The 24,039-nt window shown below is 43.1% G+C and overlaps 1 protein-coding gene across 9 annotated transcripts in view; it reads left to right on the top strand.

Moving 5' to 3' along the window:
• Positions 1-24,039, top strand: part of arhgef37 (Rho guanine nucleotide exchange factor (GEF) 37) — a 170,137-nt gene that overhangs the window by 82,389 nt on the left and 63,709 nt on the right. For all 9 annotated transcript variants that reach the window (XM_078550727.1, XM_078550726.1, XM_078550724.1 and 6 more), the window contains one exon: positions 10,259-10,406. In XM_078550727.1, coding sequence (XP_078406853.1) covers positions 10,259-10,406 — 148 coding nt within the window. The remainder of the gene's footprint in view (positions 1-10,258; positions 10,407-24,039) is intronic.

Genomic DNA, 24,039 nt, shown 5'->3' with positions numbered 1-24,039 from the left:
CTGTGTCTCTTTCTCTCATATAAAAATATAACTATTTTAAGTACCATCAACAAACATTATTAGAACTTTTGCATTTCAATTCATCATTAATTTTTTAAAAATGTGTTATTCATCACCAAGACTCACTGGTTCCTGCTCCCCAGAAAATGTATATAAATTCTTCTGATCTTCATAACTTTGCACCCCCTTGTTTCAGAAGTTTTCACTGGTCAGCCACTCAAGCATGGACCCTCAAAATATCTGAGTTTGGTTTACAGTTTGTTCCTCACTCTCTTCACCAATGTGACACCAGTCTTTCAGCCATTAGACCCCTACCTCTGAAATTGGCTTTGAGCAATTCCACCTTACTGTCTCACTCTCTGCCCTCAAATGCCTGTTTAAAAACTTGTTTCTTTAACTGTGTTCAGTCACTTTCCCTTAAAAATTCTTAGGGTGGAATTTAATGCCCTCCCCTGAGGTGAGTTTGGAGGCAGGGGGCATTTAACCTGGTAGGAGAGTGCCAGCTGAGGATCACACCATCTTCCTGCCTCTGCCCTGATTAAGTCTGGGACAGGAAGGTCCGTGGATGGCCTTCCCACCTTGCCGCCAATTGAGGCCCTTAAGTGGACAAATAATGCCTCTAATAGGCCAGCTGATCTCCAGGGGCAGGATTTCAACCCCCAGGGGTCCTTGATCCTGGGGAAGGCTCACCACTGACCAGTCAAGTGCCTGATTGGCACTAAATAGGGCAGGCCTTCCCGAAAAGAGGCAATGCAGGGCTCCTGTCAGTTCTCCAGCCAGCAGGCGAGATTCCTGCCACCTGGACTAAATACTGCCCTTACACTTCCTGTTTAATTTTCCCCTTCTCTTGGAAAAGTGCTCTAAAAATGCAAGCTGCCGTTGGTGTTGCGAGATTTAATACCTAGATCTATGGGTATTATCTCAACCAAATTCATACCTTCAAATAAAACTGACTACATTGCTCATCTTCAAAAGGAAACCGATTTCCCATGGATTAAAATACTTGACCATTATTCTAGTCAATTTGAATTTTTTTCTGCAGCTGAATAGAAATCTAACTTAATTGGGCTGAAAAGCATGACGAGACATTTTAGAATGTATATCATATTTATGTTGTTATGCAACATGTGTGTAATGTTTTAACACTTTTTAATCTTGTTTTTCAAAGAAAGTTCCCTGAAGGTCATGCATCAAGTTTATACTCTCTACTTGCATTCACGAATACATTATTAGTTAGAAAGAAACTACATAGCTTACTTAATAACTTCAGGACATATATTGAACAGAATTTAAATTGGTTGAAAAGTTACATCGGGACTCAAATTTCATGGGATTTGCCTAAATAAACCACTAAAGTAAACTAAAGTAGATCTCAATTAGATGGTGGAAGGAAATATTGGCTCTGAAATTCTTGAGAATTGAGGGCGGAAAGTAGAGCCTGAGGTTTGTGGCAGAACCTGGTTACATGAGTGGCCCACTTTTAACTCAGTGTAAGAGAATGGATTTCAAGTGAGTTAAAATAGGGGCCCAGGAATTTGCCCCATTTGCCATGGGATTTTGAATTCCAGCAGAGATGGCCATGGGTATATTTACCAGCCCTTAAGTCATGTTCACAGTTGATATGAGTCCCTTTTGAAGGCCCAAAACTTTATCAAGCTAATGAATCCCAGAAGGCTTCTACCTTATCCAAAGGCAGATTGGCTCCTTTTGGAGATGGAAAAGAAAACTACTTCTTTTCTTCGGCTTTGTTGGGCTTTAGTGGACAGATTGGAATTGATGATGCTGAGTCAGGCACTAATCGCCCCACTGTGACCCAGGGATTTGAAATATGACCTTGGAGCATGATGGAGAGTTTGCTTCACTGGAGTTGCACCAGTGGGACACTTTCTCAGGGATTTTCGGGGTCAATTTTTTTTTTTTCAAATTAATGCAATTAAAATGCGTGTGCCTGTCACTATTCAAGTTGAGAAACATTGACACGTACTTAAAGTAAAATTCAGTGTTTTTGTCATAAAATCTGATGTTCATTTTCACCATAGAAGCAACATTAGGCAACTCCCTGAACAGTTCCCTGACTCATCGCCTCGTCCCACAGTTAAGCAGCTGTTCTGCAGGTTAGGCCCTCAGTTGGAACCTTGGCAGAGCTTTGGTTCAAACAAGGTGACCTGATTTCAGGGTTTTGAAAATGTTGCTTTGCACTCAGCTGTTAAAAGGTACATCAGAATTGCAAAGTCAGTTTGCTCTCTAATTTCCTTCATTCATTTGAATAAACCTCTCACCTTAATAGCTTGGTTGAAATTGGTTACTCATTGTGAAGCAATGTGACTACAAACATATATCAAACCACCATCATATAAGCATATTAGTATGCTGGCACACTGCAATAACCCTCACTGCTGATTTAAAACATGTATTAACCCTTCACAACTAACAAGGGTTGGAATTTGGAAACAGCACTTTGGTAAGTTATCTGCAGCTACATCTAGGTTTGTTGAATGCTTTGTTGATTTGCTAGCTTCAATATATTTTCATTTTTAAAATAGCAATTTTGTTAGGTGTCTTAATTATTTGCAAAAAAAATTCACAAGTTACACACGAGTCATTTGCACCAACAGCAGTGGCCTTAGTTTTACATTGGTCTTGCATAATTGCAGTATAATGGCCTGCAGGTACTTGCAAAACACTCTCCCGACCTTACAGTCATGACTTGAAAATAAAGTATTCTTTTATTATAACCAGTTTTGACCAAGATTTCCACATACGTGGTGAAGGCTTCCTTTACATTTGCGAAGGCCATACAGGACTTGCATATTGATAGCAACGCTGTGTCCATGTGTACATTTGACATTGCTAGCCTATTCACCAATGTTCCACTTAAGGAAGCCATAGATATTTGCACTGCGGCACTATATCATGGCAATCGAGACCCGTAACCATTGTGTGAATCAGTATCCATTGAACTTATGAACTCGACAACTCGTGCAGTTGAGTTCAGTTTTAATGACACCATGTACGCCCAAATAGATGGTGTTGCCATGGGATCCCCTCTAAGTCCAGCTCTCACAAACATCTTTATTGGGTTCCATGAGAAACTTGTCTTCGATGGAACGACACGTAACTTCCCACCCCTCGCATATCTCCAATATGTGAATGATATGTTCGCTATATTTAAATCCGAAGCTGCATGTAATAATTTATTTACATATCCTAATGGGCTCCATCCTGTGCTCAAGTTCACCTTTGAAATGGAGCAGTCAAATGAACTCCCCTTCCTTGATGTACTAGATGAGAAATCTGCCAGGGGATTCTGTACTACGGTCTACCACAAGCCTACCTTCACTGGTCAGTATATGCGTTGGGATTCTTACAGTTCCACACGCTATAAGATTGCTCTTATCAGCAACCTTCTAAATAGGGCCTGAGCCATTTGCTCACCATGCAAACTTGATGCTGAAATAGGGCGCATCAAAGGCATCATGCGGGATAATGGCTACCCCAATCAGATCATTTCACATTGTATAATCACACCAACTCATGAACGGGCATTCTCAGCTCTGAAAAGTACTCAGTCTACCTCAGATTACTCTAGAAGGGCAGGGTATCTCAAAAATTTGAGCAGTAGGTGAAGCTAGCTGTTTCACGCTACTACTATGCAGTAGCAACACAAGTGGTATTCGCCACTAACTGGATGCTGCCATCAAGCCAAAATGATGTTTTGCCTATCACACAAATGAGTAATGTGGTATATGAATTTCAGTGCCAGTATGCTGTTAGGTATGTAGGCCATATATCCCAAAGACTGGCAGATCTTATCAAACAACATGTCCCAGCCACTGTTTGCAATGGGCAAGGTACAGACTGTACCCAACCAGCCCACGCTTGCAAAACTCAAAACACAGTGTCCTAACATTAGGTGTGATTCTGTGATTGGACAACATTTGCTAAATAATTCTCTGCTAAGAATTGCACTGACAACCAATTTAAGATTGTCAGTCAGGCTCGCAGTGTGGCACATATGTATGTACTGGAAGCTACATATATTAATATACAGGGCCAAGTTCTTTGCAAACAGAAAGAACATGTACACATATTGCACCTTTTTCAGCTATACAAAATAAGTGACAGCCATTCACTGACTCATTCCTCAGGATAGTGCCTTGACCAATCAGGGTCAAGCTGCCTGGTTTAAATTGCAAACAATGCTTTTCATTTAACTATCAGCCACCATCACTGGTGCATTCTCTGCCAATCAGAGTCCATTCGCCAACCAATCAGCACTGTCTTCACATAACAGTATAAATTGTTGTTTTCCCATTCCATTGGTATTCTTGCAGTGTGTCCTGGTGAATGCAAGACAAAAAGCTTTGACATGTCTCTTTTTTCAGCATTTCTCAAGTTCTGGTACATTTGTTTTTTCCTTGAACTATTCATTGTGAACATATTTATAGTGGAGGAGAATTTCAGAAATATTTTGTTTGTGTACTGCTGGCGCTGACATCTCCATTTTGACCTTCTCTTCTGGTTCTGTGTGATTAGAGGGTGCCCACAAAGCTGCAATACAGAAACCATTGACATGAACATTCTAAACTAGTTCACCTGAAATTGCCCTGTGCTCAGTACTGTACCTTTATAATAAATGGTGCTGAGAATACATCATTTAAGTAGTTGGAGTTTCCTTGACTGACTATCTCTGTAAAAGTTATCATTTTATGACCATTATGGAGCTCTTCTGCTTAAATAATGTAACAGGTTTAAATTATAGAGGCACAATTTTGCTACCCTATATGCCAGACAGTAAACATTGTGCATAGGAAAATGAGTAGGCAATTCAACCTCAAGCTTGTTCCACCATTCAATTAGTCAATAAGCTGATCTGTACCTCAACTCCATTTGCTCCCCTTTGTTGCATATCCCTTGATATCCTGACACAACAAAAAAAACCTAACAATCTGAGTCTTGAAAATTTTAGTTGTTTCATCATTCATTGCTTTTTAGTGGAGTAAGTTCCAGATTTCCGTTACAATTTGTGTTTAAAAAAAATGTTTCCTGTTCACTCCTAAATGACCTAGCTCTAATTTTGAGGTTAGGCACTGTTGTTTTGGATTCCTTAACCAAAGGGAAATAGCTCCTCGGTATCCACCCCATCGAGTCCCTTTATTATTTTAACACACAAATTAGATCATCCCTCAATCTTCTAAACAGGAGAAGATTCAAGTTTACTCAAATAAGCTCAGGTTTATGCAAGCTGTCTTCATAATTTAACCCTCTAGCTGTGGTATAATTCTGGTGAATCTGTAGTGTACATTTTCCAAGGCTTTTGGATCTTTTCCTCCAGCATTTTCCTGCGGTTCAGTGTCCAGATGTAAACACAGTGGGAGGCATTTTCCCAGCCAGGTAGTGGTGGACTTGGAGGCAAGGGGGGCAGAAAAATAGGAGCGAGCAGCTTTGGGATGGCTACCTGACAACAGGATCTTTCCCAGGGCAGGCTGGGAACAGAATCAGCTGCCCACTGCACAGAGGCAGGTAGTCAATTGTCAGTTAAGACCCGGCAGATCGGCCCCACACTGTGTGCAGAGGCCACCATCTCAATGGAGGCCTCCTTTCTGCGGCAAGCTGGGGGCCATCGGAGCCAGAGGTTTCATGCCCTAATGAGGTGGCCCAAATGATTCCTCCGGAGGGGTTCTTCCTCCATCCTGAGGGCCCTCATAATTTTTCATTTGGATCCACATCATCAAGGGCACCTCCACGTTGAGGCAACCTCACGGCTTCTGACTTGCTTCAGTATCATCAACCACTCCCAGCAGAACTGCCAAAGCTCCAGAGATACCAGCCATCTGATTGGGCTAGCAGCATCAGGAGCCCAACAGCCATCCTTAATAGGATGGCAAACTTGGAGGAGACCAATTAAGAGGCTACCTTGTGGAAGATTGTGCAGCTGGTCTCGCTGCTGGCAAATGCACGCTCAGCACCTCCATTTGTCCCCTTGCGGCACCCCGAAGCCCCCAGGAAAATCTAGCTCAACGCTCAAGATGGCAATCTGACCAAGTCTTCTTATAAATGACACAACACCATCAACATCTGGGGACTAGCATTGACCAGAAACCTAACTGGACCAGCCAAATAAATATTGTGGCAACCAGAGCAGATCAGAGGCTGAAAATTCTGTGGCGATTAACTCACCTCCTGACTCCCCAAAGCATGTACTCCATCTACAAGGTACAAATCAGGACTGTGATGGAATACTCTCCACTTACCTGGATGAGTGTGGCTGCAATAACACTCGGGAAGCTTGACACCATCCAGGACAAAGCAGCCCACTTGATTGGCACCCTATCCACCACTTTAAACGTTCACTGCCTCCACCACAGGTGCACAGTGGCAACAGTGTATACCATAAACAAGATGCATTCAGCAACTTGCCAAGGCTCCTTTGACAGCACCTTCAAATCCACGATCTTAACCACCTAAAAGGACAAGATGGTGTTCAGCTACTGACCTCATTACTGGACATCCTAACATGGACAAAAGAGCTGAGCTCAAGAGGTGACGTGAGAGTGACTGTCCTTGACATCAAGGCCGCATTTGACTGAGTGGCATCAAGGAGCCCTAGTAAAACTGGAGTCAATAGGAATCAACTGGTTGGAGTCAGACCTAACCCAAAGGAATATGGTTGTGGTTGTTGGAGGTCAATCATCTCAGTCCCAGGACATCACTGCAGGAGTTCCTCAGGATAGTGTCTTAACTTCAACTATCTTCATCTGCTTCATCAATGACCTTCATCCATCATCCAAGGTCAGAATTGGTTATGTTTGCTGAATGACTGCAAGCATTTAGTACCATTTACAGCTCCTCAGATACTGAAACAGTCCCTGTCCAAAGGCAGCAAGACCTGGACAATATTCAAGCTTGGGCTCATAAGTAGCAAGTGACAATCAAGCCACACAAGTGCCAGGCAATGATCACCTCCAACAAGAGAGAATCTAACCATCTCCCCTTGACATTCAATGGCATTACCATTGCTGAATCCCCCACTATCAACATCCTAGGGGTTACCATTGACCAGAAACTTAATTGGACGAGCCATATAAATACTGTGGTTACAAGAGCAGGTCAGAGGCTGGGAATTCTGCAGCGAGTAACTCACTTCCTGACTCTCCAATGTCTGTCCACAATATACAAGGCACAAGTCAGGAGTGTGATGGAATGCACTCCACTTGCCTGGATGAGTGCAGCTCTAACAATGCTCAAGAAGCTTGATACCATTCAGGACAAAGCAACCCGCTTGATTGGTACACCAACAATCACCTTAAACATTAACACCCTCGACCACTGATGCACAGTAGCAGCTGTGTAGCAGCATCTACAAGATGCACTGCAGCAACACACCAAGGCTCTTTCAACAGCATCTTCCAAACCTGCAATCTCTACCACCTACCAGGAGAAAGGCAGCAGGTGCATGGGAGCAGCATGACTCCAACCAGCGGAGAGGTTTCCCCCTGATTTCCATTGGCTCTAGCTTTGCTAGGGCTCCTTGATGCCACACTTGGTCAAATGCTGCCTTGATGTCAAATGCAGTCACTCTTGCGTCACCTCTGAAGTTCAGCTCTTTTGTCCATGTTTGAACCAAGGCTGCACTGATGTCAGGAGTTGAGTGGCCCTGGCGGAACCCAAACTGAGGATCAGTGAGCTGGTGACTCTTATACAAGTACCACTTGAGGGCACTGTTGATGATCCCTTCCTTCACTTTACTGATTATCAAGAGTAGATTGATGGGGTGGTAATTGGCTGGGTACAGGACATAGCTGGGCAATTTTCCACATTGCCAGGTAGATGCCAGTGTTGTAGCTGTAGTTTGGCTAGGGGCGCGGCAAGTTCTGGAGCACAAGTCTTCAATACTATTGCCGGAATATTGTCAGTGCCCATAGCCTTTGCCGTATCCAGTGCCTTTAGCCATTTCTTGATATCATGTGGAGTGAATTGCATTGGCTGAAGACTGGCACCTTGATGCTGGGGACTTCCAGAGGAGGCCGAGATGGATCATTCACTTGGTATCTCTGGCTGAAGATTGTTTCAAATGCTTCAGCCTTATCTTTTGCACTGATGTGCTGGGCTCCCCCATCATTGAGGATGGGGAGATTTGTGGAGCTGCCTCCTCCAGTGAGTTGTTTAATTGTCCACTGCCATTCGCGACTGGATGTGGCAGGACTGCAGAGCTTAGATCTGATCCGTTGGTTGTGAAATCACTTCGCTCTGTCTATCGCTTGCTGCTTACCCTGTTTGGCATGCAAGTAGTCCTGCATTATAGCTTCAGCAGGTTGACACCCAATTTTCAGGCAAGCCTGATGTTGTTCCTGTCATGCCCTCCTGCACTCTTCATTAAACAAGGGTTGATCCCCTGGCTTGGTGGTAATGGTAGAGTGCGGGATATGCCGGGCCATAAGGTTACAGGTTGTGATTGAGTACAATTCTGCTGCTGCTGATGGACTTCATGTTTGCCCAGTCTTGAGTTGCTATATCTGTTTGAAATCTATCCCATTTAGCACAGTGGTAGTGCCACACAACACGATGGAGGATATCCTCAATATGAAAACCGGACTTTTTCACAAGGACTGTGCGGTGATCACTCCTACCGATACAGTCATGGACAGATGCATCTGTGGCATTTGGCTTGGTGAGGATCAGGTCAAGTATGTTTTTCCCTCGTTGGTTCCCTCACCACCTACCGCAGACCCAGTCTAGCAGCTATGTCCTTTAGGACTCGGCCCACTTGGTTTGTAATGGTGCTACTGAGCCATTCTTGATGATAGACAATGAAGTCCCCCAACCAGAATATGTGCAGTACACTTGCCACCCTCTGCGCTTCCTCCAAGTGGTGTTCAAGGTGTGGGAGTACTGATTCATCAGCTGAGGACGTTGGAGAGGGGGGCGCAGCACGTGGTGATCAGCAGGAGGTTTTCTTGCCCACGTTTGACCTGATGCCATGAGACTTCATGGGGCCCAGAGCTGATGTTGAGGACTCCCAGGGCAACTCCCTCCTGACATTATATCACTGTGCCACCACCTCTTCTGGGTCTGTCTAGCCGGTGGCACAGGGCATACCCAGGGATGGTGATGGTGCCTGGGATATTATCTGTAAGATATGATTCCGTGAGTATGACTATGTCAGGCTTTTCTTGTGCCCTTGTTCTTGTTCTTGTAGTTTGATTAGTCTGTGAGACAGCTGTCCCAATTTTGGCAGTCGTCCCAGATGTAAGTAAGGAGGACTTTGCAGGGTTGATACGGTGCGAGTTTGCCATTGTCATTTCCAGTGCCTAGTTCGATGACAAGTGGTTCGTCCGGTTTCATTCCTTTTGGGCTTTATTTTAAGTGGTTTGATACAACTGGCCATTTGAGAGGGCATTTAAGAGTCAACCTCATTTCTGTGGGACTGGAGTCACATGTAGGCCAGACCAGGTAAGAACAGCAGATTTCCTTCCTTAAAGGACATAAGTGAACCAGATGGGTTTTTATGACAAACGATAATGGTTCCAAGACTTTTATTTCCAGATTTTTATTGAATTGAAATCTGGGTCCCCAGAGCGTTACTCTAATCCTCTGGATTGCTAGTCCAGTGACAATACCACTATGCCACTGCCTCCCCGCGTTACTTGCAGCGTCTTACATCCCATTGACTGAAATGGAACTGAATGTCGGGCACTCCTTATTGCAGGAAGCCAATCCAATTCTACCTGTTTTGCAAAAATGCACAAATGAATTTCTACCGCAGTAAGCCCAGATTTTCTATTCAGGCCTTTATTTGTATCCAGAACTGACGCATTTAGCAATGATTTCAAACAGATAGAATAAGCATCTACACATGGTAGTTTAAAACATTAAATAGCCAGTCCTGCTTGAAACTTATTTTTCTGACTTCCACTGGTGACCATAATTGATGCCTTATATTGTTTTAGTGTAATAAAATGTCAGACCTGTGGCACCAATGTTCAAATATGGTTGTTCAGAACTTTTTGTAATATGTTAGGGTATTTAGGAAGATAAGAATATAATTTTAACTGTGTAAAATATATATAAGTAGCACCATCTTCCAGGACATGAGAAGGCTATTAGACCCATCGTATATGTATCAGCACCTAGTGAATCCCACTAACCATTCTTCTCCAAATCCCTGTATCTTCCCTCTATTTCAAACACTTATTTATATTTGCCCTTAGGAGATGCAGTGTTCCCTGTTGATTCATAGATGTTTTTCTTCTGAAAGGTAATGTGTTCCTCGACGTCAAACAAGAGCTGGAAGATGCTTACAAAGAGTACTGTGCCAACTATGAGAGCACCCTATTTCTTGAAAATAATTACAAGAAGAATGAACATATTTGGAAAGAAGTTACAGAAACTTTAAATGTAGTGGGGTAGGAACCTTGCATAAGCATATTTATTTTATGTTCATGAGACTTTAAATCTTTAAATGTACAAACATTGGTAACATTTTAAATATTAAGACTTTTTTTTGTCTTTTTTGTTGTGTCAAACTATATATATTTGAAAAAGTTCAAAACTGACCTAGATGCATTGGAATTCCGAGATGACCTCCAGAGAAAAACAACTGTTCACCACTACTCTATTTCTTGTCACTCAGCCAATTTTGTATCCATTTTGTGACTGTCCCTTTTATTCTATGAACTCTTATTTTGCTCACAAGTCTGTTTTGCGGCACTTTATCAAAAGCCTTTTGGAAGCCCATGCACATTAACAGCATTACCTTCATCAACTCTCTATTTTGTCATCAAAAAATTTAAGCAAGTTAGTTAAACACAATTTGCTCTTAACAAATCATGCTGGCTTTCCTTAATTAACTTACATTTGCCCAAGTGACAATTAATTTTGTCCTGAATTAACTAAAAGCTTCCCCACCAATTAAGTTAACCTGACCAGCCTGTAGTTGCTGGCTTATCTTTATACCCTTTTTGAACAATTCTCCCGTTCTCAAGCACCGCCTCAGAGCTTGAGGAAGATTAGAAAGTTCTGGCCAGTGCCTCCGCAATTTCCACTCTCACTGCCTTCAGTATCTTTGGATGCATCCCATCCAGTTCTGCTACCTTATCAACTTCAAGTACAGTCAATCCAATACCTCCTCCTTGTCAATTTTGAACCCTTCAAGTGTCTGAACTTGCTCCTCCTTCACCATGACCTGGGTCGCATCTTCATCCTTGGAAAAGACAGATGCAAAATATTCCATTAATACCCAGCCATGCCCCCTCCCCCCATGCATAAATCCTCTTTTTGGTCCCTAAATGGCCCCACTCCTCTTCTTACCATCTTTTTTATTGTTTATATGCCTATTGAAGATTTTTGGATTCCTTTTATGTTAGTTGCCATTCTCTTCCCACATTCTCTCTTTGCCTCTCTAATTTACATTTTCAATTTCTCTCTGAACTTTTTATATTCAGCCTGGTTCTCAATTGTATTATCTACCTAACATCTGTCATAAGCATGCTTTTTCTGCTTCGTCTTAATGTCTATCACTTTCATCATCCAGGGAGCTCTGGATTTGTTTTTTAAAATTTATTCATGGGATGTGCGCATCACTGGCTAGGCCAGCATTTATTGCCCATCCCTAATTGCCCCTCTTCAGAGGGCATTTAAAAGTCAACCACATTGCTGTGGGTCGAGAGTCACATGTAGGCCAGGACAGGTAAGGACGACAGATTTCCTTCCCTAAAGTGCATGAGTGAGCCAGATGGGATTTTGCAACAATTGACAATGATTTCATGGTCATCATTAGACTTTTAATTCCAGATTTTTAGTAAATTTAAATTCCACCATTTGCCGTGGCGGGATTCGAAACCACAAATTTTACCGCAAAGAAATTGTTTCTAGCTCTGTTTAAGTGCAACCCGTCTAGCCTGTACAGGTCACACCTTCCCCCAAAACTCATCACAATGTCCCAGGAATATAAATCACTCTCTCCTGCACCATCTCTCCAGCCATACATTTATCTGCTCTATCCTGGTATTTCTATACTCACTTGCCCGTGGGAATCGGAGTGATCCAGAGAGCGCTACTTTTGAGGCCCTGCTTGCTAATTTCCAACCGAGCTCCCTAAATTCTGACTGCAGGACCACATCCCTCTTTCTACTTATGTTGTTAGTGCCGATGTGGACCAAGATCGCTAGATCTTCACCCTTCCCCTCAGTGTGCTCTGCAGCCGTTAAGTGCCATGCTTGACCCTGGCACCTGGGGATACAACATCCCATCATGAATTTAAAAAGGATGAGAGGGATAGGCCAGAAAATTATAGGCCAGTCAGTCTGACTTCAATGGTGGGCTTATTGGAATCAATTATGAGAGACAAGATAAACTGTCACTTAGATAGGTACAGATTGATCAGAGATAGTCAGCATAGTTCTGTTACGGGAAGATCATGTCTTACTAATTTAATAGAATTTTTTGAGGAAGTAACGAGGAGTATTGATGAGGGTAGTGCAGTGGATGTTGGCTACATGGATTTTAGTAAGGCATTTGACAAGGTCCCACATGGCAGACTGATCAGAAAAGAGAGACTCCATGGAATACAGGGGAAGGTGGTGAGTTGGATCCAAAATTGGCCCAGCGGCTGGAAACAAAGGGCAATGGTCAATGGGGATGTTTTTGTGAATGGAAAGCAGTTTTCATTGCATTCCACAGGGCTCAGTGTTGGGGCCCTTGTTGTTTGTTGTATATATTAATGATTTGGACTTAAATGTGGGAAGCATGATTGGGAAATTTGCAGATGACACAAAGACTGGCCAAATTGTTGATAGTGAAGAGGATGACTGTTGTTTCCAGAATTATATTGATGGTTTGGTTCAGTGGGCGGGAAACTGGCAAATAGAATCCAATCTGGAAAAGTGTGAGGTAAAGCATTTGGGAAGGGCAAACAAAGCAAGGGAATAAATGGGAGGATATTGAGAGAGGTTGAGGAAGTGAGAGACATTGGAGTGCATGTCCACAGGTCCCTGAAGGTAGCAGGACAGTTGGATAAGGTGGTAAAGAATGCATATGGAATGCTTTCCTTTATTAGAAGAGGTATTGAATACAAAAGCAAATTGAATGCTGGCTGGAGAGTCAGATGTATCCAGGGGACTCCTGCATTCACTTCTTGACTTTCTGGTGGTCACCCATTCCCTCTCTGCTTGCACATTCTTAAGCTGCGGGGTAACCACAATGTACCAGCTGCTGCTCAGGCTCCGAAACCTGGAGTTCAAGCTGATACAGCTGACGACACTTCCTGAACACAATAAAGACTCACCAGCTGCTCATTTCTCTTCTTCTGTTGTCACTTAAATTTGGGAGGTGAATTGAAATGCTTTACTTAAAGATTATTATTAAAAAAAAGAAATTTTGAATGTCCCAGCTCTTTAGATCAACTTCCTAACTTGGAGAAAAGGAAACAAAACCAGCCAATCAACTCAGGTCCTTAGTGATGTCACAGTTTGATTTTTTTTTCCCCTTTACTTCCGTGATCCCTGTCTGCTTCACACTCCTCCTGGTCTGCTTCACAGTGATCCCTGTCTGCTTCACACTCCATCCAGCCTGCTTCAAAATGATCCTGAATTGCTGCCTGCTGCACGCTCCTCGCGGCCTGCTGCACGCTGCTCGCGGCCTGCTGCACGCTGCTCGCGGCCTGCTGCACGCTCCATCCAGTATGCTTCCAAGTGATCCCGGCCTGCTTCGCACATCTCTTGGCCTGCTGCGCACTCCCCCCAGTCTGCTTCACTGTGATCTCTGTCTACTTCACACTCCATACAGTCTGCTTCACACTCCATACAGTCTGCTTCACACTCCATACAGTCTGCTTCACACTCCATACAGTCTGCTTCACACTCCATACAGTCTGCTTCACACTCCATACAGTCTGCTTCACACTCCATACAGTCTGCTTCACACTCCATACAGTCTGCTTCACACTCAGCCTACTTTGCTTGACACTCCTCCCAGTCTGCTTGACGTGCCTCCCAGCTGCTTTGCAGTCTTTCCCGTCTGCTTCACGCTCCTTCCTGTCTGCTTCACAGTGATTCTGAGCTGCTGCACACTCCTCCCGGTCCGCTTCACAGTGATCCCAACCTGCTTCACACTTCTTCTTGTCTGCTTTACAGTGATCCTGACCTGCTGCATACTCCCCCCAGTCTTGACTAGTGAAACAGGCTCAAGGGGCTAAATGGTCCACTTATGTTCCTGTGCTTTACTCAGTGACCTGTGTTTGTGTGGCAGATGCGATTTAATTGTGTAATATTGAACATTTGCAGATGGTGGCCTTTGGTTGGCACTTCGGAGCAAATGTTTGAAATCCATCGTCCAGCTCCACCATCATTCTCTTCCACCTTAGTTTTGTGCTTTTACTCACTATACTCAGCTGACTCCTTTCTCATTCCCAATATTATTTTTATTTTTTTCAATAATGTTCCCGGGTTCCCATCCCTTTTTGTCCTGTGAGCTTCCGAGCACCTTTTCCTTTTCTGCCTATAATTAGCTTAATACAGATGGAAAAATTAAACATTATCCTGTTAATTAAACTTATTCTCTGTACGGTGAGCATAACAGACACTGTGCCTTAAGTATAACTGAATATTTAGGGAAAATCATTATTCCATAGGATATGGACATCATTTATTAAATATTTTTAGCTGCAACATGATATGTTTGAGCAGAATGGTAATTCACATGTGTTTCTGTCTTTTCCTGCAATGAAGTCAGAGAATGATTTTTTTTAAAGTCCTGCACAGAGAGTGCAAACTATGCTCCTTCCTTAATTATTTTTGTTCTTTGTATAAAATTTTTTGTTATCCATTCACTATCAGTAACTTCAAATCTTAATTACCATTAATGATATATGTTGCCGGTATCCAGTAGCTTGCCAAACCAAAAAGACTGCCTATCATACCACGACATAATACTGTTAGAGACCTTTACTTCCAGGAGTCTTTGAATGCAAACTGCGAGCTGTGTTGAAATAGTTCACAGACCTAAAGCGCTAACTATGTTTTTCTCTATAGGTGCCTGATCTGCTGAGTATTTCCAGGATTTTCTATTTCCTGTCTAGATTTCCAACATCTACAGTGTTTTGCTTTTGTGTTGTTGTAGGCAAAGCACAGCCTCTGTTTATAGGAGAATTATTTTCCTCCTTGAAAATGGATTTTGTCACTGAAATTGTTCATTACAGTATGTTCAAAAGATTATACTTCAAAATAATACTTAACTTTCCTAATGAACATGCATTAAAAAAATAATTTGCAAAAATTGTCATGTTAATTAACAGTGATGAATTGACAAGCTTAAATATTTACCATTAAAACTCAAAAAAGAAAGCTATAATATAAATAATGAATCAGTATTTTAATATTTTATTTAAAAAGCTAAAATCTGACAGTGCCAATATAAATGGCAATTGAAGGGCAACGTACAGTGATACCACATATAAATAAATAGATCCAACTCAATAGTGACTGAAGTCACAAGTGTTCCATATTTAAATGTGGTATTGCCACAATGAGATCTGTGTTGCATTCTATTTATATAATAACTAACCCTGTAACCCTGTCATAATTATTGCTAAAATCTAATGTGATTTTTTTGTATGCCAATTTTTTGTAAATGTAAAAAAATGTAACATTGGAAGTTTGTTACATTTACTCCTGCGTTATGGAACACTATGAGACAAATTTAAGATGATTGGCATGTATGCTGACACTTTGGCCATGGTTCTTGTGCTATTAATATTTTCAAACATTTTGAGATTTTTGTTTTTGCTATCTTTAAGGTAGTTGTCAACATGTTTAATTTTATTTGGAATTTTTTTTTGGTCCGTGTGTTTTAGTTAAATTGTTAATGAGGTGGAAATGAAGTCTGGCCACATTTTTAAAATTCGTTTTTGGGATGTGGACGTCGCCGGTTAGATCAGCATTTATTGCCCATTCCTAATTGCCCTTGTTCATTTTTAAGAGTCAACCACAGTGGGTCTGGAGTCACATGTAGGCCAGACCAGGCGAGGACAGCAGATTTTCTTCCCTAAAGGACATTAGTGAACCAGATGGGTTTTTATGACAATCGACAATGGCTTCATGGTCATCATTAGACAATATTTATTGAATTCAAATTCCACCATCTGCCATTTGAACCCAGGTCCCAGAGCATTACCCTGGGTGTCTGGATTATCAGTCTAGTGACAATGCCACTATGCCACCACTTCCCCCATGCGGCTTTGGCGTGTCAGATACAAACTTGTGGAAGGAACTGTCTTATTAGCATATCACACTGTTGTGGTCACAACCATTATGTTATACGGTAGATCTTCAATTTTCTGGATCTGGATTACTGTACATGACTAACACCTTCAGACCTCCTCTGTTTGGCTGTACTATCAACTTTGTGGTGTTGTGGTAGGGGAAGGGTGGGGATTAATTATCTAGTGCAGGTGAAGCTCTTAAGGCTGTGGCTATGTTTTGGAAGGAGGGTGTTCACTGAATGGAGCCAAAAAAAACAATGAATGTTTTTGTAGTAATTGTAGCTTTAAGGAATGTAATGACTGTAGCTTTAAGACTTATTGTGTTGTATAGTATCTCGTGACAGTGTGAACGAATCAGCTCTAAGTGCGGGGAACCTTACAGTGAGAATCCTTCTTCTAGTTGTGGAGCTTGATGGAAGCATGTAACTGCTGCTGCAGCCTGTAAATAAAGTTTGATGTTTCTAATGAGAAACTTGTCTGGAAAATCAAGTCCATAACAGTCTTTGAGACAAAACAATGTTTCAGAAGCAATTTTTTTAAAAACTTTAAACTTAATTATAAATCAGTCAGCCATGGAACTTCCAAGCCACATTTGATCATCCAACTTTTAACTGTGTCTCGTGCCTCATTTCATGTTTAGGTTTTTACAGTTGATATTTTCTTGAGATCATTGTCATTGATCATTCTTGTAATTAAACCTTGGGCTGGATTTTCTTGTTGGAGGTGAGGATCGAGAGATGGGTTCAATTCCAGGTCATAAAGCCGCCACTGTCTCTAGTGTGCTGTGAAATGCAATTTTATTGGGATTGGGAGCTTAATTACTCTAGAGGCGATCTGCTACCCAATTAGTGGCCAGGAGGTGGGGGTGGGATGAGGGGGGGAATGGAACTGGAGGTGAGACACCAGCAAAGTGGGCCATGTTCTGGCCCAAATTGCCAGTCATGGCTGCTATCTCTGCATGGTCTTAAAAAAAAATGAAAGAATCTTCATCTTAAAAATGGCAAGCAAGTGGAGAGCTAGGGCTCGGGGTAGGGTAGGGAAAGATTGTTTAGTAAAATTTCATTACTGATCAGTACTTTTTTTGTCCAAACTTCCACCTTTTTGCCTTAAAAGAAACAGTTTCTGTTCCTGCCAGGTTGCAGCTGGTCAGCTTCAGGGAGCTCCTGATAGCCACCTGCCCCCATGAAAAGTTCTGAAAGTCAGAAGGTGAACTCTTAAAGAGCTCCCTAATCACCTTGATCTGCCCAATTAATGAGTTTGGCAAGTTTACTTTCCCGCCTCCCACTCCGCCCCCGCCCCAATCCTTGAGAAAGTCAACAGAGTTGGGAATGGAGGCAGCAGACCAGCATGCAGGCTGCCAGCACCACTTTTTTTACCACCGTGCCTCTGTTCCATCTTGATTCAGGATAGGAAAATCCAGTCTGTGTGTCCCCTACAGTCCAATATCTAGTTAAACAGTAGTAGCTTAATCAGTGTAACAGCTATTGGAACCCTTGTTTGTAACCCTTGCAGAATAGATTATTTATGGTTTCAAAAGCCATATTACAAAATATTGAAAATGCATGAAAGTGTGTGGTGTGGGATGGGATTGCATGATCCACGTTCAGATAGAAAGAGAAAGTGTCAGTGAGGACACAAAAACACAAGGGGCAAGATTTTCAGCTCGGTGTACGGGCGTGCGCCTGACACGCACAAGCGTGAAATAGCGCACAATGATGTGGGGCGAGCATCCCAATGTCATTGTGCTCTCGCACAGTGTTGTCGGCAGGTGCACTGTCGACTCTCGCGCGTGCCCGCCAACAATTAAGAGGGCTGTTAAGCCCATTAATCAATTAATTAAAGTGAAATTTTCCCTGTCCGCCCAACCTTATGGTTGGAGGGCAGGCGAATAGGCCAAGTGGCCTTGGCATTTTTTGCAAAACCTCATCCACCTCATTGAACAGTGATTTTAAAAAAAACAATAAAAATTTTTAAAACTAATTTTTAACATGTCCCTGCTCACATGAGAGGACATGTTTTCCTTATTTTTGAAATCTTTATTTTTAATGTTAAAAATCTTCAGCTCCCTGAGGCAGCTCTGTGCCTTCAGAGAGCTTTCACTGAGCACACTCATGTGCATGCGCATACTTCAGCGCTCCTCCTGCCCCCACCCAGGCAGCGCTGAGGTTATCAACGTGCGTTTCACACTGGCTGGCCATTAATTGGCCAACCAATGTGAAATCGTGGTCTGGGCCCGATCGTGGGCGGCGGACCGTTGCGCCCGCCCGATGAGGTGAAAATTCTGCCCAAGAAGAGGGAAAAAGAGAATGAGAGAGCTGAATTTGAACAGAAATGACGAGAAGAAAATGAGAGACAACCAGTGAGAAAGGAGAAAAAGAGGAAATACCTGTAACTGTTGCTGCCCCACCCCTCCTCTTAGGACTTACCTTTGAAATTAATTTCCTTAAAATGGTTGATTTCTTAAATTCATTTGCAGGATATTAATGTTGCTGGCTAGGACAGCATTTATTGCCCATTCCTAATTGCCCTTGAGAAGGTGGTGGTGAGCTGCCTTCTTGAATCACTGCAGTCCATGTGGTGTAGGTAAATCCACAGTGCTGGTAGGGAGGAAATTCCAGGATTTTGACCCAGCAACAGTGAAGGAACGGCGATATATTTCCAAGTCAGGATGGTGCGTGGCTTGGAGGGGAACTTCCAGGTGGTAGTGTTCCCATCTATCTGCTGCCCTTGTCCTTCTAGATGGTAGCGGTCATGGGTTTGGAAGGTGCTCCCTAAGGAGCCTTGGTGAGTTTCTGCATCTTGTAGCTGGCACACACTGCTGTCACTGTGCGTCGTTGGCAGAGGGAGTCAATGTTTGTGGTATTGGTGCCAATCAAGCGGGCTGCTTTGTCCTGGGTGGTGTCAAGCTTCTTGAGTGTCGTTGGAGTTGCACTCATCAGGCAAGTGGAGAATATTCCATCACCCTCCTGACTTGTGGCTTGTGGATAGTGGACAGACTTTAGGGAGTCAGGAAGTGAGTTATTCACCGCAGGATTTCTACCCTCTGACTTGCTCTTGTGGCCACAGTATTTATATGGCTAGTCCAGTTCAGATTCTGGTCATTGCTAACGCCCAGGATGTTGATGGTGGGAGATTCAGTGATGGTAATGGCATTGAATGTCATGGGGCAATGGTTAGATTCTCTCTTGTTGGAAATGGTCATTGCCTGTCACTTGTGTGGTGCAAATGTGACTAGCCACTTGTCAGCCCAAGCTGATATTGTCCAGGTCTTGCTGCATTTGGACATGGACTGCTTCAGTATCTGAGGAGTCGTGAATGGTGCTGAACATTGTGCAAATTTCATTGCAATAGTTAAACCAGATGGACCAATGAACATCCCCACTTCTGACCTTATGATGGAAGAAAGGTCATTGACGAAGCAGCTGAAGATGGTTGGACCTCGGAACTCCTGCAGTGATGCTCTGGAGCTGAGTTGATTGACCTCCAAAAACCACAACCATCTTCGTTTGTGCTAGTTATGACTCCAACCAGCGTAGAGTTTTCCCTCTGATTCCCATTAACTCCAGTTTTGCTGGTGTTTCTTGATGTTACACTCGGTCAAATGCTGCCTTGATGTCAAGGGCAGTCACTCGCACCTCACTTCTGGAGCTCAGCACTTTTGTCCATGTTTGAACCAAGGTTGTAATGAGGTCAGAAGCTGAGTGGCCCTGGCAGAACCCAAACTGATTGTCAGTGCGAAGGTTATTACTAGGCAAGTGCCACTTGATAGCTTGTTGATGACCCCTTCCATCATTTTACTGATGATCGCGAGTAGACTGATGGGGCAGTAATTGGCCAAGTTCGATTTGTCCTGCTTTTTGTGTACAGGACATACCTGGGCAATTTTCCACATTGTCAGGTAGATGCCAGTGTTGTAGCTGTACTGGAACAACTTGGCTAGGGGCGCAACAAGTTCTGGAGCACAAGTCTTCAGTACTATTGCCAGAATATTGTCAGTGCCCATAGCCTTTGCCGTATCCAGTGCCTTTCAGCCATTTTTTGATATCACGTGGAGTGAATCGAATTGGCTGAAGACTGGTATCTGTGATGCTGGGGTCCTCTAGAAGAGGCCGAGATGGATATCCACTTGGAACTTCTGGCTGAAGATTGTTACGAATGCTTTAGCCTTATCTTTTGCACTGATGTGCTGGGCTCCTCCATCATTGAGGATGGGGATATTTGTGTAGCCGCCTCCTCCTCCAGTGAGTTGTTTATTTGTCCACCATCTTTCACGACTGGATGTGGCAGTACTGTAGAGCTTAGATCTGACCTATCGCTTAGCTCTGTCTATCACTTGCTGGTTATGCTGTTTGGCACGCAAGTAGTCCTGTGTTATAGCTTCACCAGGTAACCTCATTTTTAGGTATGCCTGGTGCTGCTCCTGGCATTCCCTCCTGTACTCTTCATTGAACCAGGGCTGATCCCCTGGCTTGATAGTAATGGTAGAGGGGGGTGATATGCCAGGCTATGAGGCTACAGGTTGTGGCTGCTGCTGATGGCCCACAGTGCCTCATGGATGCCCAGTCTTGAGCTGCTAGATCTGTTTGAAATCTATCCCATTTAGCACGGTGGTAGCGCCACACAACACGATGGAGGGTATCCTCAACGTGAAGATGGGACTTCGTCTCCTCAAGGACTGTGTGATGGTCAATCCTACTGATACTGTCATGGACAGATGCATCTGTGGCAAGCAGGTTGGTGGGGATGAGGTCAAGTGTGTTTTTCTCTCTTTGTTGGTTCCCTCACCACCTGCTGCAGACCCACTCTAGCAGCTCTGTCCTTTAGAACTCAGCCAGCTTTGTCTGTCGTGGTGTTATCAAGCGACTCTTGGTGATGGACATTGAAATCCCCCACCCAGAGTACATTCTGCACCCTTTCCACCCTCAGTACTTCCTCCAAGTGGTGTTCAACATGGAAGAGCACTGATTCATCAGCTGACAGGTGGGGGGTGGTGGGGGAGAGTGCAATACATGGTAATCAGGAGGTAGTTTCCTTGCCCATGTTTGACCTGATGCCACGAGACTCATCGGGGCCGGAGCTGATGTTGAGGATTCCCAGTGCAACTCCCTCCCAACTGTATACCACTTTTCCGCCACCTCTGCTGGGTCTGTCCTGCCGGTGTTATCTGGGACATGATGTGTAAAGTATGATTCTGTGAGTATGAATATGTCAGGCTGTTGCTTCACAGGTTTATGAGACAGCTCTCCTAATTTTGGCACAAGCCCCCAGATGTTAGTAAGGAGGGCTTTGCAGGGTCAACAGGGCTGGGTTTGTCATTGTCGTTTCCAGTGCCTAGGTCAATGCTGGGTGGCCCATCTGGTTTCATTCCTTTTTATTGACCTTTTAGAGATTGGATACAACTGCATGGCTCACTTGGCCATTTCAGAGGGCATTTAAGAGTCAACCACATTCTTGCGGATCTGGAGTCAGACCAGATGAGGAATGGCAGATTAGCATCCCTAAAGAGCATTCGTGAATCAGATGGGATTTTCACGACAATCGACAATGGTTTCATAGTCATCATTAGACTTTTAGTTCAAGATTTTAATTAAATTCAGGTTCCACCATCTGCAGTGGTGTGATTCAAACCTGGGTCCCCAGAGCATTACCCTGGGGGTTACCAGTCCAGTGACAATACCACTAAACCACCACCTCCCCTCCCTACCAGCGGAGGTGCAACAGGTGTTGACTGCCCTGAAGTCAAGTAAATGAGACCCAAGGCCCAATTTTGGGCTGACTTCAGCCCATCTGGTTCAGGGGCATGCAAATGGCAGGTCAGTGGCTGCATGCCTGTGACCAATTTCTACTCTAAATAGATTAGCCCTCCACCCACACTTCCCTGCTTATTTTTGGTTTTAGGATATTATCCAGTTGGGAAATGGTTGGACAATTGATGACATTAGTTTGTAATCCATTGAAGATCAATTGGGTGTTCAGTCTGTGATTATCACACCTTCCTCAGAGAAATGTTGCCCATATGGAGAGCAGTAGGACGAACAGCAGGAGTGACACCTAGGAATCATGGGGTGATTGATCAAAGGATAACATGATTTACAGAGCAAATGTAAAAGCTAGTGGAAAGACAGACAGAATCAAGCAAAAGGTAAAGAGAAAGTTGTCATGTACAGTTGAACTACAGAATGTTTAAATTTTGATATACAGGACCTGTCAAACATCAGTGTGAAATATTGAGGTAAGTCCTCAGTTGTGATGAAAACATAAATAGTTTAAAAGAGTTTTGTCAACAGGACTATTAAAAAAATTAGTTACAATGAGAGATGATTAACATCTTTTTAATTTGTTTGGTTTATTTCTCTTTTAGATAGCTTTACTTAAACATGGTGCAGACACATCACTGATTTTACAGAAGGTAAATGATACTTCACATGGCTGTCACTGATTTCGCCTTTCATTGCACCACAGTTTAGAGTGGTAGGAAAGTGAAGCCAATGCTGCTGCTTTTACTGTCAGCTTGTCAAAAGCCACAAAAGAAATCATATACATGCTTTTTGTATTTTTTTGAGTTACTCTTTCATTTTGTTTTTTTTTTCTCTCCTATCCTGAAGGTGCTGACTGGAAGCTGAGGTCTAGCTCCACTGGTGTTGTCAGCTCTTCAGAACCTAAGAACATAAGAAATATGAGCTGCAGTAGGCCATTCAGCCCTACAAGCCTGCTCCACCATTCATTGACATCGTGGGTGATCTATCTCAACTCCATATTCCAGCACTATTCCCATATCCCTTCCTTCCCTCAGTATCCAATAATCTATCACCCCTGTCTTGAATATGCCAATGACTAAATAGCCACAGCTCTCTTGGGTAGGAGAATTCCAAAAATCCTCAACCCTTTGAGTGAAGAAATTTCTCATCCCTATTCTAAAAGGCTGACCCCTTATTCTGATACTGTGACCTGCACCCCCAACCCCGCCATTTCTAGATTCCCCTGCTAAAGAAAACATCCTCCCACCATCTGCCTGATAAGTTCCTTCAGAATTTATATGTTTCAATTAGATCACCCCTCATTCTTCTGAAGTCTAGGAAATATAAGCCTAGCCGACTCAATCAATCCTCGTAAGACAATTGCTTCATCCCAGAAATCAGTCCAGTGAGCCTCTGTTGTACACCCTCTAAGGTAAATATATCTTTCCTTAGGTAAGGAGACCAAACTTTTACACAATATTCCAGGTGCGGTCACACCAATACCCTACATAATTATAGTAAGACTTCCTTACTCTTTTACTCCAATCCCTTTACAGTAAAGGCTAACATACCATTTGCCTTCCTAATTGATCGCTGTGCTTGCATGCTAACATCATGTGATTTCTGCACCAGGGCATCCAGGCCCCTCTGAATATCAACATTTCCCATCTTTCATCATTTAAAAAATAATCTGTTTTCTATTTTTTTTTTACCAATGTGGATAATTTCACAATGCTTCATGTTATATTCCATCTGCCATGTTCTTACCCACTCACTTAACCTGCCTATATCCCTTTGCAGCTTCTTTGCACCTGCTTCCCAGTTTACTTTTTCATCTTTGTATCATCAGCAAATTTGGATACATTGTACTTGGTTCCCTCATAAGTCATTGGTATAGATTGTAAATTGCTGAGCCCCAAGCAGTAATCTTTGCGCTACCCAATAGTTATAGCCTGCTAACCCGAAAATGACCCATTTATTCCTACTTTTGTTACCACTAGACTTGACTATTCCAATGCACTCCTAGCTGATCTCTCACATATG

Source organism: Cetorhinus maximus, chromosome 10 (assembly GCF_964194155.1).
Source record: "Cetorhinus maximus chromosome 10, sCetMax3.hap1.1, whole genome shotgun sequence".
NCBI lineage: Eukaryota > Metazoa > Chordata > Chondrichthyes > Lamniformes > Cetorhinidae > Cetorhinus > Cetorhinus maximus.
Note: the sequence above shows the minus strand (reverse complement) of the source record. Positions and strands in the feature narration are given on the sequence as shown.